The sequence below is a fragment of the Colletes gigas genome, unplaced genomic scaffold (assembly GCF_013123115.1).
Source record: "Colletes gigas isolate AHSC1104 unplaced genomic scaffold, ASM1312311v1 Colletes_gigas_Sc00017, whole genome shotgun sequence".
NCBI classification, from domain to species: domain Eukaryota; kingdom Metazoa; phylum Arthropoda; class Insecta; order Hymenoptera; family Colletidae; genus Colletes; species Colletes gigas.
This window is the reverse complement of record NW_025106646.1, coordinates 5,123,739-5,145,417: the sequence shown is the minus strand read 5'-3', so window position 1 is coordinate 5,145,417 and position 21,679 is coordinate 5,123,739. Positions and strand designations below refer to the sequence as shown.

Below are 21,679 nucleotides of genomic sequence, written 5' to 3'. Positions count from 1 at the left end.
ATTATTTCAAACCATTGGAAACGTTGTAAAGTCCACGTTTATCCGTGGCGTTTGATAATACGATTCGATCGACTGATGAACAATTAGTATTTTTCAGTTGTATCTTATCATCAAGAACTAATTAGTATAAATATTGATTTCAAAAGGTAAATAGTAAGAAATACATTTCTAGGAAAATTAATCGCTTTTCAACGACCAGGAGACTTTAATCGTCAGTGTTTAATATTCGGAATAATCTAATTATAGGTCTAAGAATATATAAATATTGTTACAAATACTGTCTACGAAGTATAAAATTTACCTAGAAGGCACTGTTCATGATGATTTTGAAACCTCGTGTTTATGAAATAAAATAGAGTACGGTTCATTAAACTGTTTCCTTGATCTTATATATCCGGGGAAAGTAACGCTTCTTGACTAAGAATCAACCTTTCCTATCTTGGATCGAATGATACAAAAATAACAACTTTGATACAATTATACTTCGTTACGTAATATTTAAATTCGCCCAAAAATTGGAGAGAACAGGATATTTGCAGACTTTGATCGCATTCCTAAGCTCTGGTAATTATTTTAGGTTAATTCGGCGTATTTTTGTGCAACTCGACCGTAGATAATCAGGGTCAAAAGCCATTTGCGTGCAACGATAATGATACAAGAGATCGGAGACTATGTTTGGCAAAACTGTGCGTTTAGTTCGTTTTTCATGTTTTTGCTGGCGCCTAATCTATGTCGTATGCGTAATTACGAATACGTCCACGATAATCGAGCTGTAATTCGGAGAGGTCAGTGAGAAATCCAAAGGCCTTCGATACGTTATATTCGCGCGACACTAAAAATGGCCCCCATACAATAAACAGAAATGCAAATTTTCGGGAGAAGAATACTTTAAATAGCTTCTCGAATGCAAGCTACGCTACATTTGAATAACGATTTTTTTATTTGCGGTTGGAGCTTTGTATTAGGCGTACAAAAAATTACGTACGCTCCTAACGATTCCAAAGGTCAAAATAAAGATTTTTTAAACGCGATAAATGCACCGTAGATCGGCAGGATCGTGAGTTCCTTGATCGGCTGACCCACCCTGTCCGGCGACAGCCAGTCTGGAATAAACTTATCAAGTACGAGTCGTTCGATCATTGATCATTATCTGGTTGCTCGGTAATCGGTCGATCGGATGCAAAAGGTTAAGTGGACCGTGTGCGGAGAGTAATGGCGACCGATTTAGCAACCGTTTCGGATAAACCGGCGAACGATCGTCTAAATTAGCGCGGTGATTTCGCTTGCCTTTCTTTCGAGGGGCCACCATTGCCTTTTTCAACCGATCGTCGACCCGATTTCACGAGAACCTCTCTCCAACGACGATGCATTCGACGCAGCCATACGATTTGGTAACTATAGATCACCATTTTCCCCAAAGCTTCTGGTCTTTAAACCTTTTTGTATTCCTAAGAACTTTTCGTAATTATGCTTTTACATTCGACGCTATTTCTACCGCGGTTCTATTATATATTTTATCGCAAAAAATTATTCAATGCTTGAACAGACGAGACGAAGTTCGAAAATAGATAATAAGTATCGTATTAACATACTTTTTGTTATCAAAACTTATAGGGCAGATAAGGAAAATTGTCGCTACATACGTCAAACTGTTATTATCTTTTCGTGTGGCTGTTCTTCGAATTCTTTATGCAACTGTTTTTTATCATACGGTATTAAAAACATTTATGTGCACGATCGTTGATTAATATCAATGACACACAATATGTGACGGAGTAATTATACTACTACGCTACTAGAACAGACAATTTTAATTTATTTACTGATTTTCCCATAGCATATTAACCCAAAATTCGTCATTATACTATAATATGACAAGATCGTCACATAATTAATCATAATTATTTTAAACTAGTTTAGAATATTCTACTGAAGTCAAATGAATTCAATTTTGTGGTTACCAATTCAAATTCTTCGTCAATATTTAAATAACAAAACTTGTCCTTCGTCGTAGGCTCCCAAATGGTCTTGATTAAATTATTATCTTGGCACGGTGTGGGATTTCTATGTTAAAACCAAACCATACGTTGTATATGAATTACAATAAAAATATCCGTTTTCTAAAAAATTAGAAAGAAGTTTTGAAACTTTGACTTACCCTGTTCTAGCAAAATTGGTCCACATCGTAGTCAAACGTTCCATCATAAGTCTGTCTTTCGTGCCATTTGCGGGTGGCTCAGGGTTTTCAGCCTTACAAAGAGGCGAGTAAAACAAGTATGCCAATTCGTCCATGTGGGACGCCCCTAAAATTATTTTTAAACAATAATCACTCTTACTTAAGAAAAATGCAAAACCTTTCTACTGTTGTTGATTATTCAAATAGGGAAGCAGTGCAGAATCAGACGATTTTAAGGTCACAAACACAACAAAATAAAAGTAATTGTAAGTCTCTCTAATCGAGAATAAATATTTTGTAAAATATCAATTATATTGCACGACGATTTTTTGAAAATCATCAACGTCTACGTATTGACGTTTCTTTAATAATTCCATCCTATACATTTTCGACATTAACTATTTCTACATTTCTCAGTAATAGGTTTTTGAATTTTCCTTAATTAGAAACGAAGCATAATACATTAATTCAAATAATTTACGCGTACCATTGACAACACGCTTCGTACGAATATCCGTGTACGTAGTTTCCTTCCCCAAGTACGAAAACCTATAAACGTAATTAGGCGCGGACGTCCTTTTCGCGCGATCATTAATATACAACTCCAAAGGAATGGCAAAATAAACGTCTGTCAAGAAATTTAGGAACGCGTCCATTTTATCTAAGCTGACCGATTGTCCACCGAAATACTGATCCTTAACAGCCTTTAATAATTTCTCTGCGCTCTCGGGTTGTAACTGTATCAATTCACTTAAGACTTTCACGTTCTCTGGCAGATAATAATTGTATCTTTTAAAAGTTTCCACGCTCGAGTCTGAAACAAGGTATTTTCACATAAATGCGACTGACACTTCATTTTTTGACTGTTGTAACTTGGTGAAAAAAAGTCGTACTCTATTTTCACGGCTCTAAGTAGACTTTTCTCAAAGATTCTCTCTCACTAAGAAACTGAAGGCGGTGTTGCTAAATTTTCCAAATTCTAATGGCAAATAATTATCAAAGTAATCTTAAAAAATATGTTTTCACTTTTTAAATAGATCTTATCGAAATATATTAAATAAAAATGAAATTTTCAACTCGTCTCTGACTTACATATATACGGATGCATTTTCGGTACTTATTTATACACTGTCTAAATGGCGAAGTAAAATTTAACAGCATTAAAGTTAGAAAATAAATGAAAATTTTAACTTTGGTGGAAATGGTGTCGAAGGTTGCTAGAAATAACAGTTACCGTTGTGAAATATGTTGCCTTCGTACGTCGTGTAACCGCCCAAAACAGGAATGTCAACGTCGTTCGCGCATAATTGTTCGATCGGATACGGTAGAACAGAATACTCAGCTACTTTGTCGTAATTCAATCCAAAGGGTAGAACGTACCTGTTCTTCTCCTACAAATCGATAAAAGAATTTATGTTTAGTATGTGCGAAGAATTGCACGATTGTCGCGAGACACAGTGACGGGAAAACGTTTTGCCTGTTCCGTGAGAATGAAAGGATAAGCCTTGACGATATCTTTATTTGGCAGCTTGCGCAACGATCTGACGATTTCCTCTGGATCGGTCGACTTTATCCCGAGGATCAACGCGAGCTTAAAACCGCAATCTGGTCGCTTGTGAATGGTGCTCCAACTACACGTTAAAAATCCACTTTGGAAGATCGCCTTGTGAAACAGTCCTGATAAGAATGAACGATTTAAAAAAGTTGTTTTTTCATTCGGTTTTAAAGTCACATCGACTGCTTAATTATTATTAGCGACTAGACTATTTTACACTATTTTGCACAGAAGTTTAAATTCTCTTAGTAAGATTGTCTATTTTCTTTTTGTAAAATTGGTTCGATTTTAAATGAGTCTGTATTTAAAAATAATTAAAAATAACACATTGCTCTGGTTTCGATAGATTTTTAAAGTCAAGCGTTCCATCAACCCTAAATGCTGACTGATTTTAAATCCCAATAGCGAGGGAGAATCATTATACCTCGAGCAGCCGGAGAAATAGTTAGAGCATGAGCTATTACTCCTCCAGCGCTGTGGCCAATAAGCGTGACATTATCAGGATCTCCTCCAAAATTGCGAATATTCTCCTTAACCCACTGCAAGGCTTTGATTAGATCTTTCATACCCTGATTTCCGGGTGCAACTCGATGTCCCAGATTTAAGAAACCTACAAAATATGTTTGAATGCCACCATTCATCGCTAATATTGCGAAACGAAGACGATGGAGCTTTGTGCAACGATATAAATTAAATCTTGATGATACATTTGGAAAAACTTATGTTCTGAAACTAACCAAATGCGCCCAATCTATAGTTTGGAGCTACGACTACGACGTCTTTCGCGAGTAGGTAATCTGGTCTTGTGAATTTGTAACTGCCAGTGCCTATAGTGAATGCACCGCCATGGATCCAGAACATGACTGGCTTCGACTGGTTGAGAGAATTGACGTAGACATTGAGGTAAAGGCAGTCCTCGTTTCCGATAATATTATACGGTGGATAATCCTCTGGCTGGGCACAGATCTTTCCGGTACAGACAGTACAGTTTCTAATACCCGTCCACGAGGCAGGCGCTACTGGATCCTATTTTCGATCATCTTCTTTAGATCGGAGATCATTCCATTACCTAACTCTTAACTTCTTATACTAGAGCCTGAGTCGCATAACTTGACGATATTAAATGATTTGTAAAATCTTTATCGAAATTGAAAGAGAAATATTGGGCATTTTATTAAAACGAGAAGTATTAAAAAAATAGATTATTGTATTGTCCATCTGAAATCCAGACGACTTTTATTTAAAAAGTCTAAAAGAAAAGATACCTCTTAAAATATTAACTTGAAATTATTTTCAAAGTAATCCAAATGAAAGAAAAGACTTCTTAGTTGAACTAGACACGCATAAAACTGCGTTAAAAATATTGTTAAGAACGTTATATCGAGGAACGTTGTGTAAAAAAGGTCCCACGAGCTCCAATTAAGGGGCCTTTCTACTCTGTGGGATTAAAAAAATCGAATTTTTTTTTTTCATTGTCTTTTAGTATATGTATAGTCTCGAAAATATATCTACCAAATATTACATTGAAATTTGAAAAAGTAACGAAGTTATAGTCTGCTGAAATGTATCTCGCGCAGGTATAACAATTGGACACGAAACTTTAAAGCTGTTTTTCTCGAAACTACATTTTTCGGTACTGCGTATGTAATAACAAAAAAACTATTCAAGATATCAACATCAAATTTATACAGTATCTTTAGAACTGGTCTCTCTATCGCATGAATTAAGATAACTGCAATATATGCAATACTTTTTCTTTTATTAACAAAAAAGCAACCGAATATATGAAAATATTCAGTATTTTTTCGTAAAATAGCTGCCATTTTGCCATTTTTTGTTTTTTTAAAAAAATCCAAGTTCATGCTATAACCACACTCATCTATATTAAGAATATCGTTGGTTTTTGGATTTCGGATAACTTATCGCAAGATATCACATACGCAGTCGGACACCGTTCGTAAAAACTGTTGTTTGTTGATCAACAAAAACAGCGTAATCAATAGATTTTATCCGTTGCAATAATTCGTAAATATATAATAAATGTATCTACAAAACCCGAAATTATTCGCTCTTTAGTAGCCCGCAAAAAAATCACAAAGAAACATGTATTTTTCGTCCCTACAAGGTAGAATAGCCCCTTAAATTGCAAAAAGGGAAAAAGGGTTAAGAACCATTGATCTAGTGGGAGTAATTAATATGTCTATTACCTTGAACCTGAGTTCTCCGATGGGAGGTGCAGCGAATGGTATTTCGTAAAAAACGACGTAAGAAGACCCTAACACACTTTTGGCGGAAATGCCCCGTACTTTTCCTTGTTTTAGAGTAACAATTGGCTTGTACATTACTGCACTTTCCCAACTTGGTAACAATTTACTCTACAAAAGGTTTGCTTTATCCTTTATCGTGAACCTTTACCTGTTTTTACTTGCTAAAGGTTCGATACTAATAGATTCTACGCACAATAAGAAAACGATGCGTCTCGCAGTAATGTCCTATCGCAACTATGTGATTTGCAAGATAACGCGGACATGACTAGATGATTTGCAAGATGACCTTTAGTCAGTGCCCCTCGCCTTTTGCATGCTCTCTTTACCGATTCTCCGAAGCTGCCCGAAGTAATTTCGAACCGCTTCGTGGGAGTCGAGAGAGAAGGGTTCACAGTTGCCTTTTCGCTCTTAACAATTGAAATCCGACCTTCCGTCAACGGCATATGATTTGAAATCGCGAGTCGAGATTCTCGACTGCCCAGGCATATTTATTTTCTGACCTATGTATGTGCACATAAGCAAAGTATATGGGTTGGATTTTAAATTTTAAAAGGACATAGTCGAATATTTTTAAAGGTACAAAACAATGCGTTTCATTTTAGAACAGTCACATGAGTTATCAGGTAATGTCATAAAACGGTTTTACCCAGTTATATCCCTTTTTACCTGAAGTATAAGGTAAAAAGTACGAGGTACAAGGTACGACTATCCGAAAATCGTTCACATTTTATCAATGTAAATGAAGCGGCCTTTCCATCAGAGATGAATACAAAATTTTGTAATTTCTGTGAAAACAGAACTTTCATTAGATGTACGTGGTGCTTGAAATTTTTATGTTTTGACTGTTTTTACGAAAAGTACCACCCAGATTCATGTATTTCGTACATTGAAAATAACATATGTTAAATGTAATTGGTTAAATTCAACTTAAAAAAAAAAATACTCGAAGGTCAGACAAAAATATAATGTCACATTTAGTGTACGATTAAAATATGATTGAAAAAATAAAAAAAAGATTTGTTCTGGCAGGGTTAGAACGCGCAGAGCAAAAGAAGCTTGTACTTGCAGGCAAACACCTCCTCACTCACGCCATGCTAACGAACATTTATTGTTCCAAGAAAACAATTATAAATATATATACAAGGGGGTACAATAAACCTAAACGTACAAACGGCTGACTTTTAACTAGGACTACAATTTAGATAACTTATACAGGAATACGAAATAGTAAAATTTAGATTCGTGGGTTAGCATTGTTTATTATTAAAATTTATTATTAAAATATATATTGAAATTTTATAATTGTATAACCATGACCTTTGATCTTGGCTACCTCGAACGTCTTCTCTTCTTTTCTGCGTTCGACATTGTTAGCAAAACAGAAAAACGTTGATTTCTCTTCCTTATATGCAATGCTCGAGACTTTTATATATCAACAGATTACTGTATAAAAAAAAGCTAGTCGTAAAAACTAAAACCATGACTCATATATCTTTTACATCCAACATTTCCATACTTCACAAACTTACTTCGCACGTTTCAACATATTTGATATATAAGTTGACCAATGAATTATTGTCAAAATTTTTTATTCTATATTATGAATTTCAAAAATAAAAATATTCCCTAAAATTTTGACCCTCGTTTGAAATACAATTTCATTCTGAATCGTAAAAAAACTTATTATTTAAAATATTTGAAACAGGTCTGTGAATTTTTCTAGCTCCAATTGTGCGACAACACCACATACTTTGCAATTATTGCACGAACAATTGTATCGACTATAGTTACACAATATTGACGTACAAAATTGACCTCGAAAACATCGTACGATTATCGTTAGCTTTTTGTTCTAACGTAATGATCGAACTTATTCTCGTTAGCTTATTTTTCTAACGTAATGATCGAACTTATTCTCGTTAATAAACGTGGACGTTACTTCGAGCAGTGAAATAAATTATTTTCCCTGGCATATAACATGCTGAGAGATAAATTTTCTCGACAAGCATCTGCTACGTAGCAACGGAATAAACTGTAATCGATAAAATTTATTAAGGAAAATTACACAACATTTATTTATTCTATTTGTTGAGTGGAAATATTTAATATTCTTCGATGCGGTGAAGCATTTGTTTTCGCGGACATTAACTTTTACGTAACACGACATTTTCCTGTCACGAATTTATTGTAATTTATTGAATCGTGCTTACTCTTGGCGTGGGAAATATATGTGACAATGTAAACATAGCGAATGCGTGTCGTTCGTCGCGCGTCCGAGTCATAATTCATGGACGTTAATTGAATCGACGCGACGTTTCCCTGCACGGCGATAAAAGCCATGTCAATTTTATACCGCGTGTCGAATACCACTTGTTAACTCCGTACTTGTTCGAGGAGTTAGATTATGTAGTAGATCAATTTATTTTATCTACGATCACAATAACTTCTTAAAATTAATAACCAGAAATATGGTCTAGCAAAGTCCAAGTTCTGGTCAGGCGTCCAAATGCCTTCAGAAACCAAGATGTTCCCGTTGGCGTCCAAGTGCCTTCAGAAACCAAGATTGGTCTGGTTGGCGTCCAAGATGCCGTCCTCGAGGAAGACATCATGTCTCCCTCTTAGTGCCTCCTTGGAGGCGCCGATGTTCGGGTTGGGCCTTGTCCTGCCCAATCCGGAATTTGTTTAGGTTTTGGATTATGCAACGCCCACAGCCTAGTTTGTTCATCTTGCAAATCAAGGTCTGCAGGACGTTGCACAATCCCTGGGTTAATTTATTACCCTACTTTGTAGTGACTGTCCTGGTCCTGATGGCAAGCACGTGAGGGTCTGCGATACATCAATTGCCGTTGAGGGTGGTCTAACCGGGGACCGTTTCCAGAGAAATCTGAAACCGGCATCCGGCCAGACCTAGTCCTTTGGAAATTGCATGCTGTCCGTGAAAAATTGTGACTTCCTCAAAAACGGCACTGTTCATTGTCGAGTGTAGCGGAAACCCTTCACGTGGCGGCAACACCACTCAAAGTGAATAATTGTTTATTATTCAACGGTACACGAAACGAAAGATAACGATGAAATATAATAGTAGGCTGGGCGCCTTTAACTGCATTTGCAAGTTTTTATATGCACAATTTTTTATAGTTGTCGACAATGGGGAAAAGAGACAATTTAAAAACAATTTATGCGTGTTTGCCTAGAAAGATATAGTCTATTTTTTACTAGTATTAGTGTTTGCAAATAATATTTTTAGCAACAAAATATAAATTAGTTTTTCATAATAGGTATACCGGGTATCCGGCCACCCCTGGGAAAAATTTTAATGGGAGATTCTAGAGGCCAAAATAAGACGAAAATCAAGGATACTAATTTGTTGATTGAGGCTTCGTTAAAAAGTTATAGAAACATTTCCTGCCACACAATATATTTTCGGTAAAGAATTTTTTCTCTCGAAAATACGTAGGATTTCGGGACAATGTGTATTGACTAAAAATAATTGTAACTGACCTCTGCAACCAAAAATAATTTTTTTAGAACGATTTGAAAGTTTGTAATTTCTTCGAAAAATTTGTCCACCTTTGTATGACTGAATGATTGTAATTGACCTCCACAACCGAAAATAATTTATTTAGAACGATTTGAATTTTTTCTTTTCGCCGAAAAATTTCAACACCGATTTTTCTTGAAAATTCGTTTTCCATTTTTCATAAATTTGTCTGACGCGCTACGAAAAAGTTGTTCAGTAATTTTTTGTAGGTATCCATAAGCTATACTTCCTACCAAAATTTCATTGAAATGTATTAACTATTGTAGGAGTTATGATCGTTTGAAAATTGGACCACTTTTATGGGGTTTTTCGCACTTTACAGGGTTAAGGAACAACTTTTCAAATAGGTTTGGAATTTTACATACTCTTCATCAAGAATATCAATTTGTTGATTGAGGCTTCGTTAAAAAGTTATTAAAAAATTAAATCAAAAAATTTTTAATCATTCTGAAAAAATCATTTTTAGTTGCGAGGCTCAATTACAATCATTTTTGGTGAATACACATACCTCTGAAATCTTATCCACTTTCGAGAAAAAAATTCGAATAGGTACTGAAATTTTTAGACGAAATTAAAAAATTTCAAATCATACTAAAAAAATTATATTTAGTTACAGGGGTCAATTACAAGCATTTTTGGTGAATAGGCATACCCCGAAATCTTACGCAGTTTCGAGAAAAAAACTTCCTTACCGAAAATGTAATGTAAGGCGAAATGATTCCCCGACGTTCATATCTTCAAAATATCATAATTCTTGAAAGGATTGGAGGATTTTAATGTTTCGAAATGCAAACAACGCATATTTTGGTGTAGAATATGTAAAGATTCTAAGAAATTTCGAGAAGTTGTTCCTTAAACTCATAAAGTATAAAAAAACCCACAAAAATGGTCCAATCTTCAAACGACCATAACTCCTACATTAGTGAATATATTTCAATTAAACTTTTTTCTAAAGTACAGCTCATGGGCACCAATAAGAAAGTATTAGGCAACTTTTCTATAGGGCGCCAAACAAAAGAATTAAAAATCAAAAACGAACTTTAGAGAAAAATTGACAGAGGGTAAATTTTTTGGCCACAAAAAAAATTTTGAATCGTTCTGGAAAAATTATTTTTGTATGTGGGGGTCAATTACAATCATTTTTGGTGAATAGACATACCACCGAAATCCTACGCACTTTCGAGAAAAAAATTCGAGTAGGTGCCTAAATTTTTCGGCGATATTGAAAAGTTTCAAATCATTCTAGAAAAATTATTTTTGGTTGCGGGGGTCAATTACAATTATTTTGGGTGAATACACATACCCCCGAAATCCTACGTACTTTCGAGAAAAAAATTCTTTACCGAAAATATACTGTGTGGCCGGAAATATTTCTATAACTTTTTAACGAAGCCTCAATAAAAAAATTGATATCCTTGATTTCCATCTTATTTTGACCTCTAGAATTTCCCATTAAAATTGTTCCCCAGGGTTGGCCGAATACCCTGTATAATAAGGTACCGAATTTGTAAACCTAACAAACGTATAATATATTAAATATATGGTATTCCGTCTTTGTACAAGCAAGGAAGTTTGTTTAAACAAACAGAAATAAATATTTCATTAATGTGTTTCTCAAGAAATTAGGAGCGCTAGGTATCGATGGATTCGAGACAAAATGGAGACGCGTCGAAAATCGGACTTAAGCATGTTCGGTTGGAACGTTGTCCTCGCCAAAAGTCTCATTACTTCGATCCACGGTCGTTTGCCCCGTTTCGCGGAATCCCTGAGTCCTTTTCTTTCGTCGAAGGTCCCCCGTTTTTCGTTTCGGTTAATTTATGTCGGGATCATTACTCGCGAAAGTCGAAATTCCTGTTCGTCGAGCCCCTTTTGTTCGATTTCTGTATTCTCTGTACGCCCGGATTCGAGTGCACGTTCCATTTCGCGAGCAAAAATTAATCGCTGCTGGCGGACCGACCCGTAGAGAAAGTTTCGCCGGAATGAATCGATTTCAGCCGCATTTAAAAAGGGTTACACGGATTTTCGTTTACTCTCGTCGCGGTACGGATCGATTAACGACGCGTCGAACTCGAAATCTTTGCGCGGGAATGCGCGTACGGCTCTAAAATTACTTTCCAATCCGAAGATATACAACGTTTAGATTCTAGCTTCTTCAAATAGTAGAAAACAAAAAGAAGAGTGTATAGAAAAAAAAAAATATAAGAGCAATATTTAAATGTCTCATTCAAGGTTCGACGTTTCGATACGAAGAACGCACAACGTTTAAGAAGAGTATCGGAAACGAATTTCGAACGGTGCCGCCGCAATATCGTTTAATTGAAAATTAAAATTCCCCGGTAATTGAATGTTTGTCGAAGGAAATATGTACGCGTCGTTTTAAACGAACGAGACTTTCTTTTCGCGGTGTTCGCTTTCACGTCGGTGGCAGTGGCAGTACAGTTATAACTCGATTACGGAATTAATGGTTACATCCGATCCATCCGTCCCGGCGAGGAATTAACTTTGCGCCGTAACTTAAAATATCCGTATTACGGTACGTCCCTCGCCGCGTAGTCGCGTTTTACTGGTTCATAATTCACGGTATCGCCAAGGAAGATAAATTGGAACTCTCGAAACAGACCCCCGAAAATTACGTTATGATTTATAAAAGTGCATCTGCGTTGCAAAACGACGAGCGTAATCCCTCTGGCAATGAGAATGTTAATTGCTTGTAATATCGAGCCGATTCCGTTCCGTGGCCAATTATCATTTTCGCCATTACCGTTTCGAGTTCCTTTTTCTTCCGTAACCGATTGTGAAATTTGTTATTGATTTAAGCTTGTTCGCCAGCGAACGATTAATCAACTCTTTCGTACGCTAAATTTACTTTGAATTCCCCTCGAAAAAATTCGAGATCGAGACACTTTTTACTGATCTGGAGCTTTGCTCGACTTTGACTTTTGCTAATCTAATTAGTAGACTGCGGTTGTTTATGTCAATAAGATATGTCAAAATATGTAAGTGACATATGTCAAATAATATGCCAAAATATACTGAAAATATGTTCAAATAATTTTATTATTTAACCATAATAATAATCAGTTATAATTTAAATTACAATATGTTACGAGTATTTTTCCAATATTGTCAAGGGTTAGTTGATAACGTTTATCGTTTAAAGTCAATTTATAGGCTGAGAACGAACGCTCAACATCACAAGATGTGATTGGAGCATACTTGAATTCGCTGAAGTAGCATGCTTTAATTGTTTTAGGTTCTTTAACAATCTGACCTCGTAAAATTTCACTGATTTTGAATATTGCTTCGTAACCGGGATTTCCTATTAAAAGTACATTCCATTTTGTTATAATTTTCTCTCCGCAAATTCCAGAATTTAGGAAGGCTCCTAAAATTTCGATCTATATTCACCACTAATTCCATCGATTCACTTAAAGGGATTCCAATAGTGTTTATTGAAAATCTATTTTGCTTGAAACCTCCCATCGAATGGGCTCCTACCATTGAACGCAAACAAAGTAAAATAGCTCCTTGGACTATTAAGACACCACCCATTAACTTGAGCCTAGCGGACCTGCCAAAAAATCAAATAGACCGAACAACACATAAAGCCAAATTCCTAAATCTAAAAAACAACTTCTCCCACTGTAACCAAATCTACACCGACGCTTCCAAATCTGATTCAGGAGCAGGATTCAGCATCGTCACCGAAAATATGACTATAAAACAAAGTCTCCCCAAATTGGTTTCAATCTTTACCGCTGAGGCATATGCAATACTTGAAACCCTGAAACATGCCAGCATCAACAACCTTAAAAACGTTGCCATTTTTTCGGACTCGATGAGCGTGATGAAAGCCCTAGAAACCTCAAACAGCAACAATAGCCATGAGATCATAACAAAAATACAAGAAGCATACACAGAATTAGACAAAAATTACAACACCGATATAAATATTATTTGGATTCCCTCACATCAAGGCATACCGGGAAACGAGGAAGCAGACGCGGCAGCAAAAGAAGCAACAATCCTATCACCAACCGAAACTACCGTTCCAATACCGTATCAAGACCTCATAAACCATATGAAAAAAACTACAAAAGAAGAATGGAACAGAATGTGGACCACAACAAAAAGAACAAAAATACATGATATAATACAAAACTTCTACGAACCAATTCCTACCTGCAATTTAAATAGGAAAGAAAAATCCATATTGTCTCGACTAAGGTCAGGTCACACAAAGATAACACACGAACACCTAATAAGAAAAACCGATCAACCGTACTGCAGCCACTGCCCCACTGAAACCCTCACAGTAGACCACATCCTATACCAGTGCAGAAGAACCGAACCCCAAAGACAGAAATATGGGATAAAACCGGACACAGCCCTTATAGCTCAGGCCCACATAAGTGACACTCTAAAATTTCTCAAAGAAACAAATATGTATAATCAAATATAGCGCGCAAGCACGCATCCGCCGCCAATGACCTCGCAGTCGACGCGGCGTAACAAACACAAAGAAGAAGAAGAAGAAGAAGAAAATCTATTTTGATAAATATTAAATTCTGAACTAGCGATTCATTTTGTGCATCTTGTGCTTTTCTAATTGCCAATGCATCATTTGCATCGAAAGATTCAACTACATTTTTAATATCTTCCATATGCATAGCATAAAATATTGCTTCCTGAATCCACGTCTAAAATTATTAGATAACTTTCGACGCGAAGTGGTGCTCTTACAAATACTTTTTTAATAGAAGATACTAAATTATTTACAAGTGGAAAGTACTGACGTACTTCTGCAACTCTATGTAAACCATGGATCACGCGAAAACACCTTTAAATGTTTTCCAGCTTTTATCATATACACAGCTGCATCTGTCACCAATAACAATACTCTTTTTCCGCAACAATCGTATTGCTAAATTTATAAATCGAGCAATAGTAGAATAATTTGTTTTTGTTAATTGCTACAGGAAAGTAAATGTGGCACTAACATCTCATCCTCAGACATTTTACCAATAATTAAATTGGCTATGTTTCGTCCCATATTGTCCGTTGTTTCATCCACAGAAATCCACACATTATTTTCCGCATTATCTTCCCTAATACTACGTATTGCAAATTATAACAATCATCAAGGTAATTTTTGCATAGCGTCCATTTATCAGGAATCGTCTGTTTCACATATTTTGCTAGAAAACTTCGCCAAGGTAAATTAATCGCCACCATCGCTTTACACATGTCCATATAACAATTATTTTTTTTATTACTACTATTTGTTTTCCCATCTTTTGGTTGTAAAAATTCGTCTATATTATTATTTTATTGATCTTTGCTTCTGTGCCCATTAGTATTTAAATGTACTGTGATTTTTTTATCACAGCGAATTTCTTTGTCACATATTTGACACTTGACAATTTCTCCATCACTCACAAAACATTTTTCCACTATTGAAAAGATCCAATTCTGTACATTTATACATTTACTGTTTTGCGCTTTAGGCATTTTGCGTATTTCGTTTCCGTAGAACCTATCTGCCAAGAATACTTCAGAATAACTGATTAATACTACTCGTAGCATCCATGAACTGTTACCATTGATTATTGTTGACCATTGATAAATAGCTATGTTGACATTTCTGCCATGGCTATCGTACACAAACGTTGAATTAGTAAACTGAAATAAATATTCGGAAGCCCACGTAAGCACTAATTTTATGAAAAGAAATGCAATAAATATACAGAGTGTTCGGCCACCCCTGGAAAAAATTTTAATGGGAGATTCTAGAGACCAAAGTAAGACGAAAATCAAGAATACCAATTTGTTGATTGAGGCTTTGTTAAAAAGTTATTAACGTTTAAAGTTCCGCTTGTAGAACGGCAATCTGCGAACAGCTGTTAGTGATTCTCACTCAGAAAACTTTAAGGCTGTCGATACGTCACTATGTAGAGTTCCTCATGCTGAGTGAGAACCACTATCGTGCGCACGCAACTGTAAGCAGGTATTCTTGATTTTCGTCTTATTTTGGTCTCTAGAATCTCTCATTAAAATTTTTCCTAGGAGTAGCCGAACACCCTGTCTATGACATATGTTTTTATAAAATATATGTAAAACATATGCTATATGCAAGATATGCAAAATAAAAAATGTATTTTTAAGAACCTTCAGTGATGAAACAAACTTCTATTTAAATTTCACTCTTTTATCTATTTCCTAGGAATATACATATGCATTTGCATAAACATCCGCAGTCGACTAATTAATATTATTTTATTCGCAAGTCTTTAGGGTCGATGAAAGTTAATAAACGATTGAAAATCGAATCTTGGTGGAATCAGGGTTGACTGAAACCTCATAATTACGCTGTAAGGAGTAGAAAACGAGTAAACGGAGAATGTTTGACAGCTGTTCTCGGCTGTCGCTGTTACCGCATGCTCGATTCGCGCGAAGAACCTTAACGTGCACGCGTCGAAGCGCAGATAGCAACATTAGACGCACATTCCACGGAATCATTACGCTCATTAGCCAGTACATTGTACGTACACGGACGCACGCGTGCACAAAGACTGCTTTCCCCTGGGTCTCTCGTGTTTCCTGTACCCCCTCTCCCGATATCGCGCCTCGTTATTTATTTTTTAATCGACCTGGTCGCGGGCCGGGCCGGGCCTCTCACCGCGAAAGTTTCCACGGTTTCCGAAAATATTTTCGCAACGGGCGAATTCCACGAACCAATTAACTTAAACGAATACGAAATCGCTCTCTTTGATCTACGCTCGAATTTCCGCAGGAATTTCGGATTTCGTCACTCGGCGAAATTCTTTTGTTCGACGAATCGTGAAATCTCGAACAACTTCGTTTCTCGTTGCGCAATCGATTTTTACATCTTTTTCCCCCCCCGATCGACGAAAAACTCGAATAACACGAAAACGCCCACGTTTATATAGGAAATTGATATAAATGGAAAGATGTTTCTATTTTTTTAATTATCTTTTTAAAACGAAATTTGATAAAGAGTTTCTTGACTGAATGCACAAGTTTCGAGACGCGTAATTTATTCACGATCCATTGTTTCAGGCTGATGAAAAATTAATTGTTTGCTCGTTTACGCGTATATTCTTCCTCGAAAAAGATGGACGATCGATTTGCACGCACGCGTGTTCGTAACAACTTTACGAATTCTACTTTCCCCCCGAAGCGGAGCGGCACGTAGTCCGCCGCTCGAATTCGTTATTTCCGAAATCCTTTTTGCACGATTTCGCTATTTATTTCATAATTAAGCGACGCGAGGATCGGACAGGTGTCTCAATTAAAACGTTTACCTGTGCATGCCTGGTCAGATTTTTCTCAGACGCGAGCCACGGGACGCTGGTAACGAAGTAACCGAATTGCTTTAGGTTTCTCTTTCTTTACGCTCTCTGGGGTAATAAAATTGCTCTAATAATCTATCATGCTCCCGATGGAAATGTATACAAGGACGTGTTACGCGCAACTACGTAACCAGTTACGCTTCGAACGATAGGTCTCCGAGATAACAGGCATTGCATAAATATAAGATTTTTTCACTTTTCAAACAATATATTACATTGCTGAAAATGTTTTAGTTAACATGACCTAAACAAGATTAGAACGGTTTGTGGTTAGGGAAAACGTGAAGAAAAATAAGAAATACGTATTATAAATATGGAATGTGACTAATTTTACATTATATGGAATAGTAAAACTTATACTTTTATACAGGGTGTTCCGCATTTTTCCGTAGTCTAATAATTATATTAAAAATTCATAAATGCTTTGTTAAGAAGTTATGACAAAAATATGAAATGTAATGTTTCTTTATTTACTAAACAAACAAAGTCACTCAAATTTTGTTTAAAGATTGCAACTGCTAGTTGAGGCACGAAAAAATATTTCGAACGTAGAATTATATGGATAACTTAAACATTTCTTTATCCGCGTTTAATTTCTATCATTTATCTTAGGTGCTGAAGTACTCTTTCTTCGATGATAAATTTTGTTGTCATAAAATTGTGAACTATTGTTCATGTTTACGTTCAGTAAATTGGAAAGACACTCACGATATCGAATGCTTGCAAAAGATAAATGTAATTTTATTATAAATTTTTTTTCTTATTTTAGTTCATATTTTTCATACAACTTCTTAACAAATCATTTATGGATTTTTTGTTATACAGGGTGTTCGGCCACCACTGGAAAAAATTTTAATGGGAGAATCTAGAGGCCAAAATAAGACGAAAATGAAGGATACTAATTTGTTAATTGAGGCTTCATTAAAAAGTTATTGAAACATTTCCCGCCAGGCAGTATATTTTCGGTGAAGAATTTTTTCCTCGAAAGTACGTAGGATTTCTGGGGTATGTCTATTCACCAAAAATGATTGTACTTAACCCCTGCAACCGAAAATAATTTTTGCAGAACGATTCGAAATTTTTTAATTTCATTGAAAAATTTCAGCACCTACTCGAATTTTTTTCTCGAAAGTGCGTAGGATTTCGGTGGTATGTCTATTCACCAAAAATGATTGTAATTGACCCCCGCATACAAAAATAATTTTTCCAGAACGATTCAATATTTTTTTTGTCGCCGAAAAATTTGGGCACTCCTATTTTTCTTAAGAATTCGTTTTTGATTTTTAATAATTTTGTTTGCCCCCCTATAGAAATGTTGTTTAGTACTTTTTTGTAGGTATCCATGAGCTATACTTCCACACTACATTTCATTGAGATACATTCACTATTGTAGAAGTTATGGACGTTTGAATATTGGGCCATTTTTTAGGGGTTTTTTTGTATTTTATGGGTTTAAGAAACAACTTTTCGAATAATTTTGGAATTTCTACCTATTCTTCGCCAGAATACGCGTCGATTGCATTTTGAAACATTAAAATCCTCCAATCCGTTCAGAAGTTATGATATTTTAAACATTTGCATGAAATTTCGAGGAAGCATTTCTGGCTACACAGTATATTTTCGTTTAGGAATTTTTTTCTCGAAAGTGCGTAGAATTTCGAGGAATGACTATTCACGAAAAATGCTTGTAATTAACTCCTGCAACTAAAAATAATTTTTTTAGAACGATTGAAATTTTTCAATTTCGTTGAAAAATTTGTCCACCTTCCGGAATTTTTTTCTCGAAAGAGCGTAGGATTTAAGAAGTGTGTCTATTGACCAAAAATAATTGTAATTGACCCTTGCAACTAATAATAATTTTTTTAGAATGATTTGAACTTGTTTAATTTAATTTTTTGATAACTTTTTAACGAAGAACTTTTTAACTTTTTAACGATTTTCGTCTTATTTTGGCCTCTAGAATCTCCCATTAAAATTTTTAGAGTGGCCGAACACCCTGTATAACATTTTAATCTTAGTTTGCGTAACAGCCTGTATATCATTACTACACTTACATTAAATATATTAAATATATGCAATGAGCAAAAAATATAATTGGAAAAAACAAATATTGAAAATGTTTTGGAGCACAGAGGATGCAATAATTGCACGTGATACGAGATATAGACTCTTGAGAGACTACTTGTATATCTTATTAGCATGTTATTATATCATAGGGCTGGCAATTACGAATGTGTTGGACGGCATTCTTGCATTAGGAAGCGGATCGTTGACCCTTGCCAGACGAACCATCCAAAAATCGTTGGCCGGACATGGAATTGTATTCAGAACCAGACCCGAAAGCATGCGCGGATTACTAAATCGGTGGTTCGTAGAAATTCCATGAGAGGACTAGTGAAATTCTCGTCTGGTTTGGATCGAGCATCGATGATCCATTAAAAATAAATTCGCGACACGGTTACGACGCGAAAGTGTCCGCCATTTCTCCCGAAATAGAAACACAAAATATCTAAAAATCCTGTTGTTTTAAAAATTACTTTCATAATTCAAATCAATCTTATTTATCATATCGACCAAAAGATGTCTTTTCTTTCATTTAATTGAAATTGTTATTGATATAAATGTGTTATTCAGAAAAAAATGATTAAACTTGGAAAATAGTTTCAAATACAAATTTTGTCTGTCTTTTCTTTCCTGGCTATAGAAATAATTGTTAAAAGAAAATGGTCTTATAAAGCCAGTCGAGGAAAGGTGTTCAAACTTGGAAAACAATTTCGAATTAAAATTAAAAAGCATGTCTTTCGATGCAGAAACAGTGTCGAACCAGAACGATACAAGGTACGCGTACACGGAACTCGCCTACGATCTCGACCATTTACGTAATTTCTCCATTAGGAGCGTGGCGAACATTTTTGCGGAAAGAACAATAATCTACGAGAAGGTAGGTGAGCCGCTGGAATTCCCCGCTGGCCTACAAAAAGTTTCGTTTAAGAAGTTCTCCATCGAGTCTCGCACACGACACACGGGACGCGCAATAATTAAAGAATTTATTCGCGAAACATTGTGGCACAGCAATGCTGATAAAACGCGTGATTATTTGCGCGTGCTCGATCGCGGATAACACGTGGGAAAAAGTGCACAGAAAATGCCGTCGGTGCTCAATTATCTCGTTTCGTGACTTTCGCACGGTAGAATTGAGAAAGTCGAGCCTCATTTCGAATTAGAAGACTTAGGAATTAGTCCTCAATATTGATTAAATATCAATTAACATTATTTAAAACAATTATTTTTAAAGACTAGGAGGAAAATATTTAATGTCTGCTTTGTTTAATCTGTGGATATTTTTATAATTTTATATTAACAAGAAGAATAATCAGCTCGGATAGTACTACTGTGTGTTGCCTATGTCTGACTCGGACGATCCTGTTCTACTTAATCGATACCCACGGTGGTCACAGGTGGCCAACGCTTCAAGCTTACAATTTTCTTTTTGAATGCTTAGAATAAATCAACTCTAATAAACTTTTAAATAACATTAGTGTCGTTAGGGGCACTATAAAGTCCACCAAATATAGAATAAAATTTGAACAAATGTTGAGAACATTCCTAGATATGGAAACTTGAAACGTTTAGGAGAAAAATATTATTTTTACAAATTTTTTCTTGAAATTTTCAGCGTTAAAATTTTAAGATGTAAAATTTCAGATGTAAGGAATATTGTATAATTGCTCGAAACAATTTGTTGGAAAGTCTATTACGCATATTACAGTTACTTCGCGATCTCTCGTAAGTTTCGTACGGTCTGTATAAAGATTCCCAACCATTTTTCACGGACCAGTGCCGCTACTTATGGTAATTCCGTTATCCTAAACCCAAGCTACACGATGAGTCATAAATTTACACATAATTACATAGTATATCGGACAATACACTATGGCCATTGACCATACAGCGTTACGTTACATATTCATTTCTACGAAAATCACCGTCGAGTTATGGCAAACGCGATCCATTAACTTTCGTTTCACCTAATTATTTTCTCTGTAAGCGGAGTCGTTACACGAACTCGCGTGATAATAAAATTTCACCTATTTTTCTGTTGCCCCCAAGTGTCACTTACTCAACATGATTGTCAATTAAGTTTTTATGTGTGGTGCTTTTGCCTAATCTCGGTTTCCAGACCAGTAAAAAGATAAAAATAGTATTCACACTATTAAAATGTTTCAATGTGTTAAATCAGAGTGACACAGGGAAATTTATAAATATTGTAAACAAAATAGTTGAACAAATTTTTTTAGATTCTAGAGTTTCAAATGACCATAAGAATTTTGTTTTGAAGAATCATCGCACGCGCAATAGTGTCTCGTTTATTGCAAGAAATCGGGTCTGGAAGTATGCAGTTATCAAGATAACCGATCCGACGAGTTCATAGCTTATACCCACGATTGGAAGCTTTAAAATTATTTATATAATTGCATACATGAATCATTTTCTCAACTTCCTTGTATAGAACAGTTGTGCAGTAGATCTCGATAATTGCCACCGTGTTGCAACCAAAATGTCTCTTTCATCAACGGTATTTTCACTTTCTGACATAAACATCAATCACACAGAGGCGAAAGAAATTTTCATCGATCAGATCGTTGCATAGCCAGTTTGCACATTTCAGTTTACACTTTTCGTCGATATTAAAGCGAGGGTAACTTATCTGGCAACGTGTCGCATAAATCACGGTTACATCGCGATAATTAAACAGATGACGCTTCT

General features: G+C 35.6%; 2 protein-coding genes across 2 annotated transcripts; one reads left to right on the top strand and one right to left on the bottom strand.

The window, feature by feature from the left end:
• Positions 1–321: 321 nt before the first annotated feature.
• On the bottom strand, positions 322–6,241 carry LOC122400397 (esterase FE4-like). The gene is made up of 8 exons (XM_043401847.1): positions 5,939–6,241; positions 4,469–4,757; positions 4,156–4,341; positions 3,654–3,853; positions 3,411–3,567; positions 2,664–2,990; positions 2,159–2,303; positions 322–2,064 (listed from the first exon to the last, which is right to left on the bottom strand). The coding sequence occupies exons 1-8, from the start codon at positions 6,071–6,073 to the stop codon at positions 1,917–1,919; spliced, it is 1,587 nt and encodes a 528-aa protein (XP_043257782.1). The 5' UTR covers positions 6,074–6,241; the 3' UTR covers positions 322–1,916.
• A 7,010-nt stretch (positions 6,242–13,251) lies between these two features.
• On the top strand, positions 13,252–14,001 carry LOC122400322. Its single transcript, XM_043401715.1, has one exon. The coding sequence runs from the start codon at positions 13,252–13,254 to the stop codon at positions 13,999–14,001; it is 750 nt and encodes a 249-aa protein (XP_043257650.1).
• The last annotated feature ends 7,678 nt before the right edge of the window (positions 14,002–21,679 follow it).

Bases quoted from the DNA above. Each gene is read 5' to 3' on its own strand.
- LOC122400397 (XM_043401847.1), bottom strand. From the start codon at position 6,073: ATGTACAAGCCAATTGTTACTCTAAAACAAGGAAAAGTACGGGGCATT. The intron at 3,568-3,653 runs GCAAAACGTTTT...ATCGATTTGTAG, and splicing joins CTTTCATTCTCACGGAACAG to GAGAAGAACAGGTACGTTCT. The intron at 2,065-2,158 runs GTAAGTCAAAGT...GTTTTAACATAG, and splicing joins ACCAATTTTGCTAGAACAGG to AAATCCCACACCGTGCCAAG.
- LOC122400322 (XM_043401715.1), top strand. From the start codon at position 13,252: ATGACTATAAAACAAAGTCTCCCCAAATTGGTTTCAATCTTTACCGCT.